Raw genomic sequence first — 21768 nt, forward strand, 5'->3', positions numbered from 1 at the left:
TAACTTTCGTTTTCGTCACTCGTCCATGATTGGTTGTGTTTGTCATGGAGGAGTGTCTGTGCTCATTAGTATAAAAAAGCCCCCAACCTGCCGCACCTCGTGGGTTTAGCTAGTGGAGAGGTGAGAGGAAGTTGGTGTTTTGGAGTTGGTGATTTGTTGGTCGGTTTTGGAGGTTTCTTGCGATTGTTGAGTGCTGTATTGTGTGTGTAAGTAGTCTTGTGATAATTGTTGTGTAGTCTCTTTAAAGTTTGTGTCATTTTTAGTGTTTGTGCATTTTAGTTTCAGTCTATTGTCATTGTTTGTGAGTGAGTGAGTGTGTGTGTGTGTGAGTGAGTGTGTGTGTGTGTGTGGTTGGTGTGTTGTGTGTAGTGGTAGTGGAGGAGTGTGTTTTGTGTTTTTTTTTATTAGTGTTATTTGTTGTTTGTCATTATTATGTCCCAGTCAGAGGTGAGTGAGAGGGTAGAGATGAGTGAGAGGGAGGAGGTGAGTGAGGTGGAGAAGGTGAGTGAGGTGGAGGAGGTGAGTGAGGGGGAGGAGGTTAGTGAGGTGGAGGAGGGTGAGGTTGCTGCTGCGGCCTCGAGTGATAGTGACAGTGATGGTGGTGTTGCTCCGCAGCCACGCACCACTACCAAGACGGGCAGAAATGTTAAATTTAGCTATGCGGAAAATATGGCTTTGGTGCATGAGTTGATGCGCCATCATCGCCAGCTGTTTGGGCGTGATGCGGCCAAGGTGCCTTCGTGCAGGAAAACTGTTCTGTGGGGGAAGGTAGTAGCGGCAGTAAACAGTGAGGGTGAAGAGGACCGAGGACACGTGTCGGAAGAGATTCTACGACATCAAGCGCCGTGTCAAGGCAAAGATGGCAAAGGAGGCTAAGTCAGCCAGGCAAATAGGGGGTGGCCATCCCTTTATAGCGTCTTATCGGAAGTGGGAGGAACCTGTGCGGACCCTTATTCCGCATGAAGTTGTTGGTGCGACTAATGTGCGGGATTCGGATCGTCCTAGGCATGATGGTGAGGTTTTTTTTTATTTGTTATATCTGCATATGTGTTTATGCCTAATTAGTATTTTTTAAATGATATTGTATTGTTAATATATTTTTATGTTATAAATTGATTAGCTATTTGTGTTTGTTTTTTTAATGATTTTCTGTTTGTGTAGTGAGGTGTTAGGTAGTAATGGTTTTGTGTATATAATTATTTTGCTTGGTCCATTTTGTAAGTTGTAAATTCTTGCATAGATGGCTTTATTTGTAAAGGGACATTAGTTATGTGTGAGTCACGTGTTGTTTAGAATGTAATTTTTTTTTTTTTTAATTTGTTTAATGTATGTTGTATTTACTTGTCTTTGTGGGCAATATGTTAGTGTAGATGGCTAAGTATTGTATGTTTACTTTATATTCACTTTGCATTTATTTTGGTATTTAAAATTTAAAAGACATATTTTCAGATTAATGTAATACTCAAAAATATATGGTAATACATGGGTGTATATTCAGCTGTTGGCCATGGAAAATTAGACTACTTGGCTATGTTTTTGGAAATGGAACCTCATTAGCCTTTTCACAAACAATGAAGCAACCCATTTTTAAATAATTTATTGATAGAAAGTGTACTCATAATGGTAATCATATGGACACATCACTAAATGTTGCTGCTTACAAAAGTACACACTGTAATTAAAGGTCATAAACACCAACTTATCATTTTTACAGTACGAAAGCAAGCCACCACTTCCAGAACACAAGCAACACTGTCAAGAGTTGTGGATGCTGGCGATACAGGTAACGCAAAATTGACACCAGTTAATGTGCCCAACACAAAATTTACAAACAATCTAATGTTTGCATTAATCCATAGGAACTTCAACATCGCATCACAGTCCACAAAGACGTCCTTCACAGGGGTCTGGCAGCCAAACGAGCAGGCCTACCAAGAGACGTCGTCCTGATGTTGCATCAACACCAGCATTAAGCCCACCCCCACGTTGTATTTCAACTGTGTTGCCTCAGCCGCCAGAACACATTTTGGAGAGTACTCAAACACCAGGACCACATTCCCCTCAGCTGTCTGGTGAGTAAACACAAAACAAAAATTACAAATAACATACTTACACACTGTTTTTGCACACAAAATACACATCAGCAAAAAAAAATAAAAAAATCCTAGTACTTATCCACAGCAGCAAGCACATGGCTTTCAAAATAAAAATGACCCAATCTCCACTATAAAAGTTGCGCAAATTTAGAGTGTTCTCTTGCGCCTTACAGTAGTATTGTGTTGTCATTATTTATTTGAATAGGAAAAAATTGTGCTTCAGGTAGATTCACACCCTTTCACAATGGTGATAGAATTCATATTGTCATTTACTGTTTGATATTTTAATGCAAGTACGATATGGCGGATGACAAATCACTTTTTTCATGGGGTAAACTTTGTACCTCTGTGTGTTTGTTTCGTAAGTGTGTCAAACATGTGTCCACTTTTGTTTTGATGTAAATTTTTTCTTCATAGAAACCTACATAATTGGCCTTTTTGAATGTGTATACGAGTCTTGGTGAACATCCTAATTTTCTTTTGAAAAATGTTTGACAAACAAGTCTAGAAAGTTAAACTAAATAATAAAACCAACATAATTTAAAAAGATTCTCAAATGTTGTCCCTTTAAACCCCATACAGAACCAGACATCATGCCCCCGGAAGTCCAACAGGAATCTGAACAACAGGAAACATACACCCTCCATCTGCAAGCAATAGACGTTAACCAACCTACCACGCCTCAGGAAAGTACCCCGCCACCCCAAATGTCACCACACCCACAATTGAGACAAACAACCCCCCCGCAACAACCTGACCCATCATTTTGGGTAACATGGAACCAACAACAGGCACAGAATATTGATTGCCTACGTACACACACCCAATACGGGTGGTCTTCTGTATGCCGGCGGTCGGGCTCCCGGCGCTCAGTATACCGGCGCCGGGAGCCCAACAGCCGGCATACCGACACTTATTTTCCCTCGTGGGGGTCCACAACCCCCATAGAGGGAGAATAAAATAGTGTGGCGCGCGTAGCGCGGCGAGCGCAGCGAGCCCACAAGGGGCTCATTTGCGCTCGCCACACTGTCGGTAAGCCGGCGGTCGGCCTCCCGGCGCCGGTATGCTGGTCGCCGGGAGCCCGACCGCCGGCCAGCCGTAGTGAACCCCCCAATACCTAGCCAGTCTGCCCCATCATCTACCGAGATTGTGTAGAAACACAAGCAGGCTCAATGTCCAGCTATGCAGAATCACAAACAGTATGGAACAGATGAGAGCAGATAACAGCCAACTTATTGTTACCTTTCAGCGCATAATGGATGAGCAACACCGCCATCAACAAGCCCTCATTCAGTTAATTCAAAATAATCAAATTATATCAGAAACCATGTCCCACATCATAGACAACAACACAACAGCCACAACACAACTTATCGCAACCCTGGCTAACCTCAGTCAAAATATTAATTTGTTGGCACAACACGAACAAGGTTCCAGCTCAGGGACCAACACACCTACACAGACCCCAATTTCATCACCAGTTCGAAGATCAAGCCGAACCCGCTCCACTGTCCAAACCAAACCCACGTCAGCCACCAAAGAACAGCCTAAGAAATAACCAACCCTGCAGCTGGAGACACATTGTTCACAATCCTAGCCCTACAAAATAGCACTTATTTGAAATGAAAACACATGTTGTACAGTAATAAATGTAAGAAATGATTGATGTGCAATGTGTTATGTGAAAAAAACTGTCAGTGTAACAGGATAATTACTCACATGTGTTGGGACTATTCTAGCATCATTACTAACATGAAGGTTTACCACATCACAGCCATAATTATTTGTAAACAATTTTGTAAGGTTGGTGTTAGGCAATGTATGTTTGGCTAATTGGCACACATTACTCAATGTCCATTATGCTGTGGTAATGAGGTTACATATTTCAAACACAGCTTCAGAAGAAAGTCTACACACAACAAACACAAACAATAGGCTAAACAAAAATGGTTGTTAGGGCATACTCATTTATTATGTAGTATTGTGGCAAACATTACCTTCGAATTGGAAAAACAAACTTTTAACATTATAAACACATAATTACTAACAAAAATCTATATACAAATAGCTAAGTAACTGATACCCAACAGTTAGACATAAACACATATAAAGCAAAATAACAACAGTCAGCTGACTAGCTCGACAGGGAGCAAGAGCCACATTACTACAGAAAAAACATTGGTGTGCCTTAATTGTTCATATACAAAGCACACAGGCAAATTTACTTGCCGCTAAAATGTGCCAAAATCAGGTCTTGCCTTATCTGCCTCCCTATATCTGTACTCACAGTGTCGCCAGATGTTTCTAACTCCTCTGCTTGCTGACTGTTTTCTTCATCATCATCATGTGGCTGATGTTGCTACAAACACATGTTATGAAGAAAACAGCAGCAGAACACAATCCTAGTCACCTTTAAGGGACTATACAACAAAAGCCCGGCAGACTTATCCAGACACCGAAACCTTGATTTCAGTACACCAAAACATCGTTCTATCACATCCCGCGTAGACTTATGTGCATGATTGTAATTGTGTTCAGCAGGGGAATCAGGGACGGACAATGGAGTGAGAAGCCAAGAGTAGCAGCCATAACCCCCATCACCTGAAAAACAGAGATTGCCAACATTGAAAAATATTGATGCACAAACACAGTGCAAACACAATGTGCAGGTTGAGGTAAACACAAAATTTAACACAAATACTTGGTACATACCCAGCAGCCATCCATCCGGCATTTCTCCAGCCTCAAATTTATCAAAGAGGGATGACTGACTGAGGATGAATGAGTCATGGCAGCCGCCAGGGTAACCTGCAACAACACTCATAATTTTGAGATTTGCATCACATACCACCTGGACATTAGTTGATTGGCCAAGATGTCTATTTATATAAATATATTGCCTGCCCCTAGGTGGTCTCAGCTCAACGTATATGCAATCTATGGCACCCAGCACATTGGGCATGCCAGCAAGCTCATAGAAAGCTACCCTGACTGCATGCCACTGAGACTCCTGGGTAGGGAAGCAGATAGAGGCATCTATGTGGGGTTCCAATGCATCCAAAACCTGAGTGTACATTCAAAAATATAAGGTGAGTGTCTTAAGCACTTTGTTCAAATATACTGTATAAATTCACATTACACAATACAAAAATGGGGCAAAGAGGAGTATGTATGGTTTGCCTCACCTGATTTAAATATTTTGAAAAGGTGGGCTGTGAGATTCCTATTACATCGCCTGTCACAGCCTGAAAGCTGCCAGTAGCCATAAAGTGCAACACAGCCAGGAGTTTGTGCAGGCCTGAGACAGAGCGAGAGCGTGCTGTCTCAGGGTCTAGGTCCAGTTTGACTAGGTCATACAGACGGAAAATGTTACTCCTATTTAGCCGGAACATCTGTATGACCTGGTCATCGGCCAATGCATTTAAGTTTAAACGCCCCCTAAAAAATGAGGCCTGCGCAGCCTCCGCGGCACCTGTACAACCTGCTGACCACATTCAGTTTCCTGGCCCTGGTTTCTTGTAGCCTCATGCAGCAGTCTCAGGAATCCCACAGCAAAACCAAATTCACTGCTACACACGGCAGCAGCCATTTCAGAGTGATTGATTTGAGAAATGTGCTGGCCCACCTTTTAAAGGGCCAAAAATGCAGGTGTGATTAATGATGAAGTCGGAACACATGTAAACACGCTTCTCAAAAGCAGGTCTACTTTTTTTTTGTGATTTTTTACGAATTGTATATTTTTACGACCGCAAATGCACTTTCACGGTGGAAATTACAAATACGAATGAATAGTAAATGACCGAGTTCTATACCTAAACAGCCGTGTTTGACCGATGGTGTATTCATTCGTACAGTATTTCTGAACTTGGGCCACCAAGTTTAGTAAATTCCCGAGATGACACTTTGAAGAAAATACACCAAATCGGTCAAAATTGGAAGCTTAGTAAATATACCCAATGGAGAGGGTCAGGTAGGCAAGTATGCACTTAGCACATGTATGAAATAGTTCAGGCTCATGACCCTCTTCATGGGCGGACTCCAGACACTCATCTTGAATCTTATGAAAACTTGAAGAATTTCATATGGAAGAACTGGAGAATAACTTAAAACCGTCGTTGATGCTTCTTTTTCTTCTGAGAACATCCGGATTTCACCAGAGAGAGCGGAATTTCTTCTTGAGGAAAGACATAGTTCCATCCATAATGTACCTTGAGTCGTCAACAAATTTGCGATTGGAATATGAGTCCAAGTCTACAGTAAGCATTGGAATCTTCTCTTTTGAAACAACGTTATCCTTATCAACCTGCACTTCTATGGACTTGGGACTATGGGGCTAAACCAGACTTGATCGCTAGGATGCATTTTTTCATCCCTGCGATCAGGTAGTCGCTGCCTACAGGGGGAAGGGGAAATCCCTGTGCAGGGGTGCGATCGCATGTGCAGGAGAGCTGCACAAACAGGAGTTTGTGCAGTCTCTGCACAGCCCAGGACTTACTCTTCCAGTGCGATGATCGGGGCCAGAGCTGATGTCAGAAACACTCCCTCCAAACGCCTGGTCCCTCCTGTGTTTTTCCAGACACTCCTCTAAAACGATCAGTTGCCACCCACAAACGGCCTCTTCCTGTCATTCAACTTGCGATCACCCGTGCGATCGCTTTTTTTTTACACCATCCCGTCGCTGCGGCCTGTCGTGCCTGTGCACAGCAGTGATCAGGTCTGAATCGGCCCCAATGTGAAGAGTCAGGAGTGGAGACAAATGAAGCGTAGCTCATTCTTACATCAATAGACTGTTTTCTTTGAACTGTTTCGGTATTCTCAAATTGTTAGGTTTCCTGTAATCTCTAATGCATTGGTTCACAAAAAGCATTATCTTGTTTTGAAAGTGATGGGTCAAAAAACTGAGCATTGGGTGAATGTCTTGAATACTGAGTGGAAGACTAGTGCAATTGGAATCTCTGCTAGAAGACAATGAAGTATTTGCGAACCTCAAGTCTGAGGTCTTGACAACTTGGAAGTCTTTCATGCTCTGGTCTTGAACAGGCAACAATGCTGGAGCGGATCTTTGGCTAATTGTAAAGATGTCTTCGATGGTCTTGCAAAGTCCTGTCGAACCATTTTAATAAAAGCAGGAAGATCATTCAATACTGGATATTTAGATTCAATAAGAGGGTTGGCCCTAAGGCTACCATTAAAGAAAAGGAGAAAATACTTAACTGCATGAGCTGGCGTGATACTCGTAAAAGATTCCCGAATCTATGGCAGTGAGGTATTGGCGTATTATATCACCAAGCTGAAATAAATCTCCGTCAAAATAAGATGCTGGAATATGAAATGACTGGTTAGAAGATTGAATTTCAATCAAAGTCTTGGAAGTCAAAATAGGACTCAAGAGAGTAGATGCCTTTTCTGGATCCGACTAATAGGAGTGCTCAGCCGGAGTTGACAGAAGATCCCGGGGCTGCATGCTTAAAGCCTCTATTGGTGTTAAGGTACTCGCGTAATCTGCTGAAACTGTGGACTGTAGACTTGTAGGCGAGGAAGCAGGAACAGAAGTTCAGATGGCCCATCCTGGAACTGGACCATGTTGGCTGCCAAAATGGTAGCACTCTCAGAAGATAGAATAGGACACAAAGGAACAGAGCTGTCCCTAGGCATAGGCACACTAGGCAAATGCCTAGGGCATTTGGTATGCCTAGGAGCACAAGCAGCTTCTGCTGATTAAATGGTATGCTGCATGCCTATATTCTGTGTGTGACTGTGGCTGTGTTTGCATCCTAGCCACATAGTAATGCAAATAAGAAGCATTTTCGTCAAAAAAGGCGCCCAACGTTAGCAAAGCTGCCAGCTGACTCACGCCAGGAATCTCCTGCTGCATGGTGTATTGAGGCAAGATATTCGAGGACACATCTGAATCCAAGCAGAGGCAGAGGTCACAGTGTTAGCGGCCATGTGAGTGCTGTGTGTGGGTGGGTTGGTTGTGCAGTAGTGTTCAGCATATGTGTAAGGGGCATTATGTGTATAAGGGCATTAATAAAGGTTGGCATAATGTGTAAGGTGCATTATGTTTATAAGGATATTAATAATGTGTTTCATAAGTGTGTAAGGGACATTATTATGTGCATAAAGTGCACTACTTTGCAGCATAACATATAGAAAGGGCACTACTGTGTGGTCTAATGTGAATAAAGAGCAACATGGTGTGGTGTAATGTGAATAAGGAGCAATTCATTGTGATGTAATGTGAATAAGGAGCACTACTGTGAGGAATAACGTATATGGGGCCTAATTCAAGGTTGATTGCAAAACCAAATTTTCCTCTAATGGGCAAAACCATGTGCACTGCAGGTGGAACAGATATAACATGTGCAGAGAGCGTTAGATTTGGGTGGGGTGTGTTCAACCTGAAATCTAAATTGCAGTGTAAAAATAAAGCAGCCAGTATTTACCCTGCACAGAAACAATATAACCAACCCAAATCTAAATCTCTCTGTACATGTTATACTGTATCTGTCCCACATGCAGTGCACATAGTTTTGCCCATTAGGGGAAAATTTTATTTTGCAATCAACCTTGAATTAGGCCCATAAGTTAAAGTGGTACTGCTGTGTGATGTAATAGGAATAAGGGACACTATCACATGATAAAATGTGAACAAAGATGCACTACTGTGTGGCGTAATTTGAGTGGGGGTACTATTGTGTGTCCATGCCCCTTCTCAACAAGAACACGCTCCCTTTTGAGCTGTGCACCAAATGTGCACACTGTTCCAATCTGATCAAAATCGGGACTGCTATGTGTGAGGGGTGATGGTGCTGGGAAAGGGGTGCGGGGTCAGAAGTGGAACTAGCAGCGGTGCTTGGGGGCACCTGCCAAAATCTTGCCTAGGGCATCATATTGGTTAGGGCTGGCTCTGCAAAGGAATTGATACCCACCGACCTAGTAGAGTGGGCCTGTACAGATTTTGGAATCGACAAACCTGCCGTGGAATAATCATGCTTGATAGCGAGCCTGATCCAGCGTGCAATAGACTGTTTTGAAGCAGGACACACAATCTTATTGGGATCATAAAGAACAACGAGTCCGATTTCACATATACCTTACAACATCCAAAGACTTGGAAGTAGCCAAGGTGTCCGTCACAACCGGAACAACTATAGGTTTGTTGATGTAAAACGTGGACACCACCTTAGGAAGAAATTGCTGACGAGTCCTGAGTTCAGCTCTGTCCTCATGGAAAATCAAGTAGGGGCTCTTGTGAGACAATGCCCCCAGTTCCGACACACCCTGAAGCCAAAGCCAAGGCCAACCGTGTGACGGTCTTCCACGTAAGATACTTTAAGTCTACCTCCTGTATCGGCTCAAACCATTCCGATTGGAGGAACTGCAACACCAAATTGAGATCCCAAGGTGCCATGGGAGGTACAAAGGGTGGTTGAATGTGCAGAACACCCTTCAAGAACGTCTGAACCTCCGGGAGGGAAGCCAATTGTTTTTGGAAGAAAATGGACAAGGCCGAAATCTGGACCTTTATGGAGCCCAGGCGTAGGCCCACATCCACACCTGACTGCAGAAAAAGTCCCAGTTGAAATTCCCCCGCAGAAAATTTCCTGTTCTCACACCAAGAGACGTAGTTCTTCCAAATACGGTGGTAATGCTTAGGCGTTACCCCTTTTCTGGCTTGGATCAAAGTCGGAATAACCTTATCCGGGATTCCTTTCTGGGGTAGAATTTGAAATTCAACTTCTATGCCGTCAAACGTAGCCGTGGTAAGTCTTCGGTAGACGAACGGCCCCTGTTGCAGGAGATCCTTTTGAAGAGGTAGAGGCCACGGATGCTCCAGGAGCATCTCCAGCAGATCCACGTACCAAGCCCGTCTTGGCCAGTCCAGAACAATAAGAATTGCTTGAACCCTTTCCCTTTTTATTCTTTTGAGAATCTTTGGGATCAATGGCATTGGCAGAAACACATACACCATCTGGTAGATCCAGAACGTCCACCGCCAAAGCCTGTGAGTCCCTGGACCTGGAACAGTACCGCTGGAGCTTCTTGTTTTTTTTGTAAATTCTTTATTTTTCATTTTATAATAGAAAACAAGTTCCAAATATGTCAACATACATATCAAAAATAGAACGTAACAACAGTCTCATATCTTATCAACTGTAGTAATATACATCAATAAACAGTAAAAAAGAGTCAACAGATTCGTCTATCTTATCTGCAACGGTGCAACGTTCGGCATACTTTACAAAATCTGGAATCAAGAACAACCTCATAACGATATCGCTTAATAACATAGCGTTTATAGAAAGTGTGAGGCAGTAGACGTTTGGAAACAAATAGATAAATAAAGAGGAGGACAAGGGTGGAGCTTCTTGTTTAGACGAGAGGCCATCATGTCGATTTGTGGAACGCCCCACCGACGTGTCAAGCACCCGAACATCTCTGGGTGAAGGCCCCACTCTCCTGGGTGGTGGTCGTGTCTGCTGAGGAAGTCTGCTTCTCAGTTGTCTACTCCCAGAATGAAGATTGCCGACAACGCCACCACGTGTCTTTCTGCCCAGAGGAGAATTCTTGTCACCTCTGACATTGCTGCTCTGCTCTTCTTTCTGCGTTGTCGGTTTATGTACGTTAATGCCGTCACATTGTCCGACTGAACTTGAATGGCTTGATCTTGAAGATGTGATGCCTGTAGAAGGGCGCTGTATATGGCCCCTAGTTCCACAATGTTGATCGGAAGAATGGCTTCCTGACTTGACCATTTTCCGTGGAACTGTTCCCCCCGGATGACTGCTCCCCAACCCCTGAGGCTTGCGTCTGTGGTTAGCAGAATCCAATTTTGAATCCCGAACCATCAGCCCTCGGACAGGGGAGAAATCACCATAGAAGAGAAAACCTGGCTCTTGGCGACAGACGTATCCTCTGGTGCATGTGGAGATGTGATCCAGACCATTTGTCCAACAGATGCAGCTGGAAGGGCCTTGCGTGAAACCTTCCATACTGTAGCGCCTCGTAGGCAGCTACCATCTTCTCCAGAAGGCGAATGCAGAGATGCACCGATATCCGGGTTGGTTCCAATACATCCCGCACCATCGACTGGATTACCAATGCCTTTTCCAATGGAAAGAATACCTTCTGTACCTCCGTATCCAGTGTCATCCCCAGGAACGGAAGCCTCCGTGTTGATTCCAGGTGAGATTTTGGTAGGTTCAGAATCCACCTGTGATCCTGGAGTAGTCGAGTTGAGAGGGCAATGTTGTCCAACAATCACTCCCTGGATGGTGCCTTGATCAGCAGGTCGTCCAGGTATGGAATTATGTTCACTCCCTGTTTGCGGAGGAAAAACATAATCTCTGCCATTACCTTGGTGAACACCCTCGGTGCTGTGGAGAGGCCAAATGGCAGGGCCTGGAACTGATAGTGACAGTCACAGTCCTGTAATGCAAACCTTAGATAAGCCTGATGAGGTGGCTAGATTGGAATATGAAGGTACGCAACCTTGATATCCGGAGACACCAAGAATTCCCCATCCTCCAGACCTGAGATCACTGCTCTCAGAGACTCCATCTTGAATTTGAACACCCATAAAAATGGGTTAAATGACTTGAGGTTTAAAATGGGTCTCACTGAACCATCCAGCTGTGGTACCACAAACAGGTTGGAATAATAACCTTTGTTCTGCAGCTGAGATGGAACTGGAACAATGACCTGCGTCTGTACTAGTCTTTGGATTGCATCCTGTAAAATTATGCCTGCCTCTGGAGAAGCTGGCAAGCCTGATTTGAAGAATCTGTGAGGTGGGAGTTCCTGAAACTCTAGTCTGTAACCCTGGGTGATAAATTCTATGACCCGGGGATCCTGGCATGATGTCGTCCAGATGTGACTGAAATCTCTTAAACGGGCTCCCACCTGCCTGTCTTCTAGGCAGTGCGATCCACCGTCATGCTTAAGGCTTAGTGGAAGCAGAACCTGAGTGCTGTTCCTGTGAACCTGCAGTTGCTGGTTTCTAGGGTTTACTTCTATAACCTTTGAAGGTTGTAGAAGAACCTTTGGTCTTATTTTTAAATTTTGCAGTCCAAAAGGACTGCAGAGTAGAAGCCGAGTACGTCTTCCTAGGTGGGAGAGCTGCGGAGGGAAGGTATGTAGACTTACCCGCCGTAGCCTTGGATATCCACGTATCCAGTTCATCTCCAAACAGGGCCCCACCTGTGAATGGTAAGCTTTCCACACCTTTTCTGGAATCTGCATCCGCAGTCCACTGACGTAGCTATAAGCCCCTGTGTGCTGACACTGCCATGGCCGTGGTGCGTGCAATTAGCAAGCCTATTTCTTTTATGGCCTCAACCTTAAAACCTGCAGAGTCATGTACATAGTTTAAGAGTAAAAGAATCTCCCCCTTGGGTAAGTAATTTAAACCCTCCAGTAGTTCACCTGACCATTTTGCAATGGCTCTTGTGATCCAAGTACAAGCTATAGTAGGTCTCTGGGCTGCCCCCGCAGCTCTGTACATAGATTTGAGAGTGGTCTCAATCTTGCGGTCAGCCGCGTCTTTTAAGGAGGCTGCCCCCGGGACAGGCAAGACTATCTTAATAATCTAGATACTGATGCATCAACAATCAGTGGGTTCTCCCATTTTTTCCTATCATCCTGAGGAAAAGGGAAGGATGTAATTAACCATTTAAGGATCTGAAACGTCTTGTCAGGATTAACGCCAGTTTCTTCAAAAAGGGAATTTAATTCCTGAGATGCAGGGAAAGTAACAGAGGATTTCTTTTTCACATTAAAATAAGATTCCTCATCCTCTCCTGTCACTGTGTTGTACCTTGATGTGCAGGACTTCCCTAATAGCTTCTATCAGGACCTCTATTCCTTGTGACAGGGCTGCATCCACCCCCCCACCCCCACCTAAGTCCACCTCACCCTCCTCTGGGTCTGACACATCATCATCATCATCATCATCATCATCAGTGTCAGCCTGCAATATGTGGGCCAATGTACGCTTTTGTGGACAAATGGCAGGGGTATGAGACGCTGGCATGGGACTTGAATCTCTATTCATCAGGTCATCCATAGACTTAACTGTTGCGTCTCTTTCTCAGTATGGGACAATTTATTAGAAATATCTGAGATCATTCCCTTTTCGGGAATCCAACCATGCTGGTTCGGATCCACTAATCAGAGAATGTGTACCCAGCCACACAGCGCCCTTCTTGATGAAGCTGAGCTTAGCTGGGTCACAGACTATGGGGTACATTTACTAAGCAGTGATAAGAGTGGAGAAGTGAGCCAGTGGAGAAATTTCCCCATCAACCAATCAGCAGCTCTGTATCATTTTATAGTATGCAAATTATAGATGTTACTTCAGTGCTGATTGGTTGCCATGGGCAACGTCTCCACTGGCTCACTTCTCCGCTCTTATCACTGCTTAGTAAATGTACCCCTAAATACCCTTAATAGTGTACTAGTATTCCTATACTGCTCCCCCCCCTGCTATGACCCCTGGTACCACTGAGGTAATTTGGAGTCCTTGTGGTGGAGCTGCGTGTCTCTGTCAGGCTGTTCAGTGAGAGTTGCCGAGGGAAATGGCGCTGGTGAGCTGCTGGATCCGCTCAAAGTGAAGCCCCGCCCCATAATGGCGCGCGGTCTTCCCATTTTTTTAATACTGGCTGAGGTTATATGTTTGGTTTACAGTGGGTTAGAACCCCTGTAAACTTAGTGCCAGTGTGGGTATAGTTGTGGCTTCAGCGCGCCCCTCACAGCGGAACATGTTATGTCTCTGAAGCCTGGAGACGCAGCCTGTCAGCGCTGGTATCCATTTGGATGGTCGACAGTCATTAGGTCGACCATAAAAGGTCGACATGAGTTTTTCATATTTTTTTTCTTTTGGGGTACTTTTCCATACTTTCCGATCCATGTGGACTACGATTGGGAACGGTAATCTGTGCCGAGCGCAGCAAGGAACCTTGGCCGAAGCATAGCAAGTGAAGCGAGCCATGCGAGGGGACGCGGTGCACTAATTGGGGTTCCCCGTCACTTTACGCAGAAAACAACACCAAATAAAGTAAACGAAACCCTCATGTCGACCTTTTCATGTGTCGGCCATTTTCATGTGTCGACCATTTGTCCATGTCGACCATGCCAATGTCGACCAATAGTGGTTGACCTAATGACTGCCGACCATAACATGGGCGACCATTTATACCGGAACCGTCAGCGCTGCGCTCCTATCCTTATGCCGCCATTACCGGCGGCGACCTGTTAACCGGGACGCCTGCCATCTTCTCACCACTCTTCTTACTTCTGGCTCTGTTAGGGGTGGCGGCGTGCTGCGGGACTGTACGGTCGCCGTGGTGGGGCTTGCGAATAGGTCCCCCAGGAACTATGTCCTGTCAGTGGGGAACGGGACCATTAACGCTATAGGAGGTTGGGCCATTCCCCCCCCTAAGTCCCATGAAGCAGGCAGTCTGGTGCCAACCAGCCCTGCCTGAAAACAACAAACAGAAAATAAATGCAGAAAACTCTTCAGGAGCTTCCCTAAGCGTGACCGGCTCCTCCGGGCACATTTTCTAAACTGAGTCTGGTAGGAGGTGCATAGAGGGAGGAGCCAGTGCACACTATTGATTTCTTAAAGTGCCCAAAGCTTCTTTTGGACCCGTCTATACCCCATGGTACTAAATGGAACCCCAGCATCCTCTAGGACGTAAGAGAAAAAGAAGTAATAATGCCACTGTATAGGTCATTGGTACGGCCTTATCTGGAAACCAGGTTCAGTTCTGGAGACCATGGTGGTCATTCTGAGTTGTTCGCTCGCTGACGATTTTCGCTATGCTGCGATTTGTTATTTGCATTTGTTATTTGCATTGAACGCAGCGCGCATGCGCTTAGTTATTTAACTAAAAACTTAGCAGTTTTGCTGTTGATCCTGCGGCGCTTTTCAGTCGCACTGCTGATCGGTGAGTCATTGACAGGAAAGGGGCGTTTCTGGGTGGTAACTTAGCGTTTTCCGGGAGTGTGCTAAAAAACGCAGGCGTGTCAGGGAAAACGCGGGAGTGTCAAGAGAAACGGGGGAGTGGCTGACCGAACGCAGGGCGTGTTTGTGACGTCAAACCAGGAACTAAACGGACCGAGCTGATCGCAATCTAGGAGTAGGTCTGGAGCTACTCAGAAACTGCAAGAAAATATTTAGTAGCAATTCTGCTACTCTTTCGTTCGCTATTCTGCTAAACTAAGATACACTCCCAGAGGGCGGCGGCCTAGCGTGTGCAATGCTGCTAAAAGCAGCTAGCAAGCAAACAACTCGGAATGAGGGCCTATATCTCCAGAAGGACATAAATACATCAGAGAGTGTACAAAGAAGGGCAACTAAAATGGTGCATGGCCTACATCACAAAACTTACCTGGAAATGCTAAAAGATCTTAACATGTATAGTTTGGTGGAGAGAATGGAAAGGGCGGACATGATAGAAACTTTCAAATATACCAAGGGTTTTAACACAGTTCAGGAGGGAAACATTCTTCAGAGGAAGAGGAGTATTAGAACTCGAGATCATACACTGAAACTGGAGGGAGGCAGGTTCAGGGAAAATTTAAGGAAAAATTACTTCACAGAAAGGGTAGTGGACAAGTGGAATAGCCTCCCATCAGAGGTGGTAGAGGCTAAGACTGTAGGGCAATTAAAACATGCTTGGAATAGGCATATGAATATCCTTACAAAGAATTAAGATTCAAAAAGGGTAATCCTACGCTGTGCGCCGAAGATGGCTGCCGCACCTGGTACCCTGTGAGGTTGGAATACACAGCCCATGGAAGTTATTACCCAAAATGCCTACACCAACCCTGCATTATGATTACTCTATGCATTTTAGGTTTTCATTTTTATGCCTGTGTATTGCTGTATTAATCTTCTGTATTATGCTTGTTTTGATGTAAAGCGCCTTGAGTCCTGTTTGGAGAAAGAGCGCTATATAAATAAAATTATTATTATTATTATTATTATTAAAAAGGGTTGAGATTACCTAAAGTATAAAAAAAGTGGGCAGACTAGATGGGCCAAGTGGTTCTTATCTGCCGTCAAATTCTATGTTTCTATGGGCCTAATTCAGATCTGTTCGCTCGTTAGCATTTTTCACTGAGCAGCGATCAGGTAACTACTGTGCATGCGTATGCACCGCAATGTGCAGGCGCACAGTACGGTTACAAAGCGGATCGTTGTTGTGCACTGGTTCTAGCGAAGAAACCATTCGCACAGCAGTTCGCAAGGAGACTGATAGGAAGAAGGCGTTTGTGGGTGGCAACTGACCGTTTTCTGGGAGTGGTTGGAAAAACGCAGGCGTGTCAAAGCGTTTGCAGGGCGGGTGTCTGACGTCAATTCCGGGCTCGAATAGGCTGAAGGGATCGCAGCGGCTGAGTAAGGTCAGAGCTACTCAGAAACTGCACAAGCTGTTTTTGTATAGGGCGGCTGCACACGCGTTCGCACACTTGCAAAGCTAAAATACACTCCCCTATAGGCGGCATCTATCTGTTCGCAGCGCTGCAAAAAAATAGCTAGCGAACAGATCTGAAATAGGCCCTATGTCCGAGGCTTTGGGGTAGGTGCTGAGGACAGGAAAGCAGTCCTGGAGGCTGCTAGAGTAGCCACCATCTTGTCCATTTTTGAACCAGATTCTCCCCAGTATAAGGCAGGGATTCGTGGGCCTTCTTGGAGTCGTCTACTTTCCAAGAGCATAGCCAGATGACCCTGCAGGCGTCCACGGTAGTAGCTGATGCCTTAGAAGCTAGGATACCCGTATCTAAAGCCGCTTCACCTAGGTAGAAGGCTGCCTCCCTGATATGGGAGATGTGGGTCAGCTGTTCCTTGATAACAGCAGAGGGGAGGCTGTCTTCAAGGGCCTCCGCCCAGCTTCCAATAGCCTTAGCTATGCAGGCTGAGGCCTTAGCTAGACGTGTAATAGCTCATCTAAGAGAACAGACAGATTTAAGACAAGTTTAAATTTTCCTATCCATAATTTCCTTCAGTGAAGGTGCAGACGGAATAGGCAAGATAGAGCTTCGAACCAGGCATGCCACATGAGAATCCACTGTAGGGGGCACCTCCCACTTAACAAATTCCCCAGACAGGAGAGGGTTTAAAGAACCTAGTCATTTTGGTGACTGAAGCTTTTTACTAAGGGTACTCTAAGCTGCACACATGAGGTTTGTGAGCTGCTCTGATTGAGGAAATTTAGCTTAAACAACTTCTTGGCATTTGAATAGTGGGGTTTTAGGCTTAGGAGCTGGCTCCTCCTCCTCTATTTCCAGGATAGATTTGACCGCCTGCAGTAACGCAGAAACATCCAGTGTTGAATGACATTCCTCCTCTCCTGAGGGTGACTCAGGGAGAAAGACGTCTGCCTCCTCTGCCTCCCCAGAGGATATGTCAGAATCTGAAAGCTGTGTAGACTGTGAGGATGGAACCGTACACCTATGTGCTTTGGATGTTACTCTGTAACATCGGCTGAAAGGTGACAGAAGTTTGAGCCAGATTCTGAACTGAGACAGTACATCTACCCAGGGAGGAGGCAGAGAGGGGACAGATAAAGCAGGTTGTTACTGCTGTGGGGATCCCATAAGGGAGGCATGGCGGGAGCTGTCATGCCGTCTGCTATTTGAACAGGACCGCATGAGACCAGCACTGGAGCAGTAACCTCCTTGTTATCTTTGCCTTTGGAGAATAAAGCAACAGTAAAAGTATAGCACACTATAGCACAATAATAAGTGTGTAGCAAGTATAGCAATGTGACACCCTTCACAAATACTGTGTAAATGTGAGGTACTGTGAACCCCTATACACTGGTATCCAGGGTTATAGAAGAGAAGGGATAGTTATAATTGACAGAGGAATTCAGACTGCAGAGCTAGCACAAGTCACATATAATGTGCAATTGTGTATATATACACAATTGCAATGGGCACTAAGATCAACTACTCAGACCATAGTGGCTGGTAGGATTTAGCGCTGTATAACCTGGCACTTGGAAGAGGTATACAGGAAGACTGGACCCAGCATTCCAGGAGACCTGCAGTATAATCCTCGTATCTGAAAATGACCGCTGAGCGTCTCTGAGTGGGAGGAGGTGGAGCGAGGAGCAGCTCAGAGGCGGGAAGCCGCAGTGGAGAACCACTCTGAGCAGGCGGAGGGACTTCCGGGGGGAGAGCTGACCTCCCCTTAGCTAATGTTATCCTCCAGTGGCCACTGGACTCACAAAAAGCCCCAGCACAAGTATAACATTGCCCTGGTGGACTAGTGGTGTTGTGGAAGGACCGGCGCCCACATCAGTGCCTCAGGTCCACCTCTGCGACCAGAGTAAAGACTGCAATGTAGATGCAGGTCCCTGCAAGCCTTACCTGTCTTCCCGTTCTTCGACTGCAGCCTGTGGGTCCCCAAGGAGCCTGCTAGCTGTAGTTCTGAAGTGCCCACCGGAATCACCAGACCAGTTACCGGCGCTGGCAGGAAGTTGAAGGAGCAGCAGCGCTGGTGTCCCCAGACAGCCTAGCGCTGCTTATTCTGTACAGAAAAAAAAATAATCATAAAATAAAAGCTTGGGGGCTGCCCACTGATAAATGGTGCATACGGCTCCTGCCGACCCCAAAGCTAAAACTGGATAGCCTAGGCCTGGGGTGTGGTATAGGGGGGGAAGGATTAGAGAGAAGAATCACCTGAGAGAAAAGCCATATCTCCCTGAACTGTGGAAGTTCAAACATATTACAATATAAACCTTCTCTCATGACCCATAAATTGAGTCTATGGCTAAATCCAAGCCTAGCCACCAGTACACATAAGCTATACAATATACAACTGATAAAGCTGATTATCTTTACAGGAATGAAAGCTATACCTTAAACATACCTTAAATACACTTTAAACCTTTAGCCGCTGCGGTCGCTATACTTAATTCACACTCTACGCACCTTTTACGCTATTAGCATTAGCATACAGAGTCCCGTACAGTGTACGGACTTTGCGTACACACGCCGTGCTGACGGTACAAAGTACTCACAGCGCGTACACACCCAGAGATACACTTTAAACCTTCTACAGCAATGCAATGCAATAATAATACACTTTAAACCTTAGCAGGGCAATGAGGACACGCAGGGCCGAAACTAGGATCTTTGACACCTGGGGCAAGACAGAAAGTTGGCGCCCCCCCTCCCCTTCATTGTAAGAGTGTGAGTGAGTGAGTGAGTGTATATATATATATATATATATATATATATTGTGCTTGGAAAAACGAGGTGGCACTCAGAGGCTGTCAATCACATAAAGCGTGTAATGATGCAATCATCCTGATGAAGGGGAGGTGGTCCCCGAAACGTTGATTGCACCATTACACGTTTTCTGTGATTGACAGCCTCCAATCATATCGTGGCGGGGTGACCTCCCTGGGGAAGGTACCTGAGCAGGACACATCCTTCTGTGAACACTTTGAGTGTGTGTGTGTCTGTGTGTGTGAACTCCATAAGGGCTGGTAGCTGCTGTAAAGATTTTTATCGAGGGGATGGCTAGAAATTTATTTGGCCTAGGGATAAATAAAAAAAGGGAAATAAATACTCATACCTTGAAACATACATAAAATCACACACCTATACACATGCATACTGTCACACACCTGAATATATACATGCATGCATACATTCACTCACTCGCTCATATATATATACACATAGTCACACACCTGTATACATACATATACATACCTCCCAACTGTCCCGATTTTCGCGGGACAGTCCCGTTTTTTGGGGACTGTCCCGCTGTCCCACCCGCGGGCCGCAGTGTCCCGCGGTGGGGGGGCAGTTGGGAGTCTCTGTCTGTCGCTGCCCTGCTTAGCAGAGCAGCGTTGAATAGACGCTGTGCGCATGCGCACAGCGTCTATTCAGGGGAGTCAGAGGGAGAGGGGGCATGCCAGCGGCTCACAGAGCGCTGGGCATGCCCCCTCAGTGATGAAAACGGGGGCGTGGCTCGCGATCGCGGGTCCCCCACGAAGCCACACCCCTTTTTCTTAGGTCACGCCTTTTTTTCGGGAGCGCGCGTGGCTTCGCCGCGCGTGTGTCCCTCTTTGCAAAAACATAAACTTGGGAGGTATGCATATATAGAGTCAAACATATATACATACTTACATATAGTGAGACACAAGCACACATACAGATATGTAGTCAGTCATACACCTTTTCACATACAGTCACACACATGCACACACTCATAGAGACACACATACTGTATATGGTACTGGTAGTCACACACACACAGTGCCCCTTCCCTTACACTCACTACTTAGGCTCTTCTGCTCCTTGTCCTGGATAGTGAGCTCTCCCAATGATGCTGCTGGCTGGCCTGGCACTGTGTACAGGACAGTGCCGTGTAGCCCCGCCCCCTTTTCGGACCTACGGCTGCCTCTTCTTTTCCAGCTCAGCAGTGCACTATAGTAGTGCACTGCTGCGATGAGTAATGGCAGCGGGGGGGAGGCTGGGGAGTCATCTTGTTCCCTGTGCCCTGCAGGCACTACACGTGACAAGAAGAAACTGAAAGTAAACTACAGCTCCAGCAGCAAGGGCTGCTGGGAGCTGTAGTTTATTTTCAGTTTAATCACAGCAATGCGGCCGCGGCAGCTAGTAGAAAAAGGTCAGATATTGCACAAATCCCTTCAAGCAGCAAAAGAAAGACAGGCTAATTACCAGATCACTCAGAACTGTGGTTAAACAGTTCTAAAAGCGCATGGAAGATGGTATAGGGATTTCCGGAGAGTCCCACCACACACACGTTAGGCATACTTGCCTACCCTCCCGGTTTGGTCTGGAGGCTCACGAAAATCGGGTGACCCTCCCGGCCCCCCGGAAAGATGGGCAAGCCTCCCGCTTTCCCCCTCGCCGCCCTCAGCAGTGAACAAGTAGGCGGGCCGAGGGGGTCCGATGACGCGATTCGCGCTGAATCGCGTCATCGTAGCTCCGCCCCCCGCTATGCAGCGCCTCGTTTCTCGGCACAGAACAGCGGGGGGTGGAGTCACGATGACGCGACCCTGATGCAACGCCCCCGGACCGCCCATCCTGCTGCCGGCCACGCCCCCGAACCACCCGTCCTGCTGCCAGCCACGCCCCCCATTCACCTACAACGCTGCCTCCTCCCGGAGGAGGAGGCAGCAAAGTAGGTAAGCCTGACGTTAGGTCTTACTGGATACTAGTCCTTAAGTCCGTCCTTAGGCTTGTCAACGGCACTGTGGATCTGCAGCTACTGCCCTGCTGTGTGTCACCTCCTGTCTCCCACATCTCAGACCCGCTGGAAGGCTGAGTTTGTCACCCCTGGAGACTACACTCACCATCTTCCTGAAGTCATCAGTCCTGTGGGTACTCCCAGGTACCTCTCAGCTGCTTCTCCTCTACTAGAAGATTTTTAGATTAGGATTGGAGTCTCCATGATGATAGGGACGCCTACAGCAGAGGACCATGGGACTGGTAGTTCTTGTTTTGTATAGGGTCCAGCTGGGCGATTAGGATTCCTATTGGTGCTGTGTATATTTAAATAGCAGTCTGAATGGAGAGGTCAGCATTCAGACTTTTGAACCTTGACAAAGACCCCAGCCCGGGGTGGAAACGCGTAGGTTACCTCCTGACAAGCCTAAGGACGGACTTAAGGACCAGTATC

General features: G+C 46.0%; 1 protein-coding gene across 1 annotated transcript; it reads right to left on the reverse strand.

Annotated features, from left to right (window-relative positions):
- Positions 1-1589: 1589 nt before the first annotated feature.
- LOC135057737 (putative nuclease HARBI1) lies at positions 1590-20624 on the reverse strand. The gene is made up of 4 exons (XM_063963510.1): positions 20401-20624; positions 4809-4904; positions 4507-4697; positions 1590-2069 (listed from the first exon to the last, which is right to left on the reverse strand). Exons 2-4 carry the CDS (start codon positions 4828-4830, stop codon positions 1929-1931), a joined length of 354 nt encoding a protein of 117 aa, XP_063819580.1. The 5' UTR covers positions 4831-4904; positions 20401-20624; the 3' UTR covers positions 1590-1928.
- Between the last annotated feature and the right edge of the window lie 1144 nt (positions 20625-21768).

Source organism: Pseudophryne corroboree, chromosome 3 (assembly GCF_028390025.1).
Source record: "Pseudophryne corroboree isolate aPseCor3 chromosome 3, aPseCor3.hap2, whole genome shotgun sequence".
Lineage (NCBI taxonomy): Eukaryota > Metazoa > Chordata > Amphibia > Anura > Myobatrachidae > Pseudophryne > Pseudophryne corroboree.